This window comes from Buceros rhinoceros, unplaced genomic scaffold (assembly GCF_000710305.1).
Source record: "Buceros rhinoceros silvestris isolate BGI_N320 unplaced genomic scaffold, ASM71030v1 scaffold2711, whole genome shotgun sequence".
In the NCBI taxonomy this organism is placed as follows: domain Eukaryota; kingdom Metazoa; phylum Chordata; class Aves; order Bucerotiformes; family Bucerotidae; genus Buceros; species Buceros rhinoceros.
The window spans coordinates 50,713-52,225 of record NW_010392342.1 but is presented as its reverse complement, the minus strand read 5'-3'; the positions used below and the strand labels follow the sequence as shown (position 1 = coordinate 52,225).

Sequence of the window (1,513 nt, the reverse complement as noted above, 5' to 3'; positions counted from 1 at the left end):
ATTCTAGCAAACTGTTTTCAAATAGCTTCTCTGAGTCCAAGTTATTCTCTTAATAGGGTGGTGAAGAGACAACTTAAAACTGAAGAAGGCATTTTTTTCAGCCAACATATATTAGGGAACTCACCAGTGCAAGGTACTGTAATCGCAGAAAGAGTGAGTATGTTAAAAACTGACTGGAACAATTCACAGGAGATCACGTGGCAGATATAAGCCCTATGGTCTAGACGCAAATACCAACTCAAGGTCTCTGCGTCACTGATTTCTGGAGCCTTTTCTGTGCCTCTTCCCTAGGCATCCCTATTTTCTGAAAAGTAATGCTCTGCTACATTTACTATTGGTCTGCTCTAATATAGAGCAATCTTCAGATAGAAATGTAGCTCTGTGTCCATGTGCACATCACCCGTGTGTTATGGATCACCGCTCCAGCAAACAGCCACACAAAATAACTACTGGAAAGTAAAAATAAAAAGTGCAACATCAGAAAAGCTACTGTGAAAAGCTTCTGGAAAAGCATCTGGTGATATTAACCATGCGATAACATTCTTCCCCTTTGAGCTTTACTCTGTTAGTTAAAACTGAAAAGGACTCCAGTCAGCACTGGCCTAAGCTCCTACAACTGTGACAGCGTTTCAATGCTATTTGACCTCACGGTAGTGCTTGAAGGACATTCAGAAGTGGAAAACAGTGGACAGCTTTATTCCTTATAATGGAAAAGTACGCAAATACACCTCTCTTTAATCCTCATTTTAAAAATACGTAACTAAAGGAAGAAACAAAACACATCTTCAGGACCATACAGAACGCGGGCAGTTTCCAAGCAGGGAAATTACATATAAACCCCCACATATTACACAAACATTTTTTTTGCTTACTGACACATGCTAACTTTCTTTTTAAACCACCCCCTTCACTCACGAAGAGGGGAGATCTGTTCCAATGATTTTGATTAAAATCGTAACTTACTCCATACTAACTACACTTGAGACTCTCGGGGAACAATGTAAAGCCCGTGTTTTTACATCACAGTGCTTGTGCACAGGAAGCCCCAAACCACCCAACCGCGCAATAACTTTCTTTACAAGCTATCTCGCTGTTCTTACAAAGTTCTCTCAAAATTGCTATGCTGACAGCCCTGTTGAAAACAAAGACTTCAGCAAGGTAACTTCCAAAAGATGAGGTTTCCTTCGGTTGCCTCCCTGTTCCTTCTGCCCTCCTAACAGTAGCAATCCCATCTGTTCAAGACATTTCTGAAATCAAAAAGGCACAGAACATGTGCTGGAAAGAAATTAAGGAAGTTAAAAACCAAACAAAACAGAAAGTTCCACATCTTTCTGTGCAATATAAAGGAACACAGAGAAACACGAGGGTAAGAGGAATTCCATCAAATGCAGGCCACACTTCCCGACAACGTACAGCGATCCGAGTTCCTACCTTAAACACTGTACTTGGCTCTTCATTCAGGTTTACTCGGGTTACTACACGTCCTGAGTTCTCCTCCACGTCAAAAATGCTG

General features: G+C 41.1%; 1 protein-coding gene across 1 annotated transcript in view; it reads right to left on the bottom strand.

Annotated features, from left to right (window-relative positions):
- Positions 1–1,513, bottom strand: part of LOC104500721 (protocadherin-15) — a 111,605-nt gene that overhangs the window by 61,017 nt on the left and 49,075 nt on the right. The window contains exon 7 of the mRNA XM_010144416.1: positions 1,432–1,513. This exon is cut by the window's right edge and continues 5 nt beyond it. Coding sequence (XP_010142718.1) covers positions 1,432–1,513 — 82 coding nt within the window. The remainder of the gene's footprint in view (positions 1–1,431) is intronic.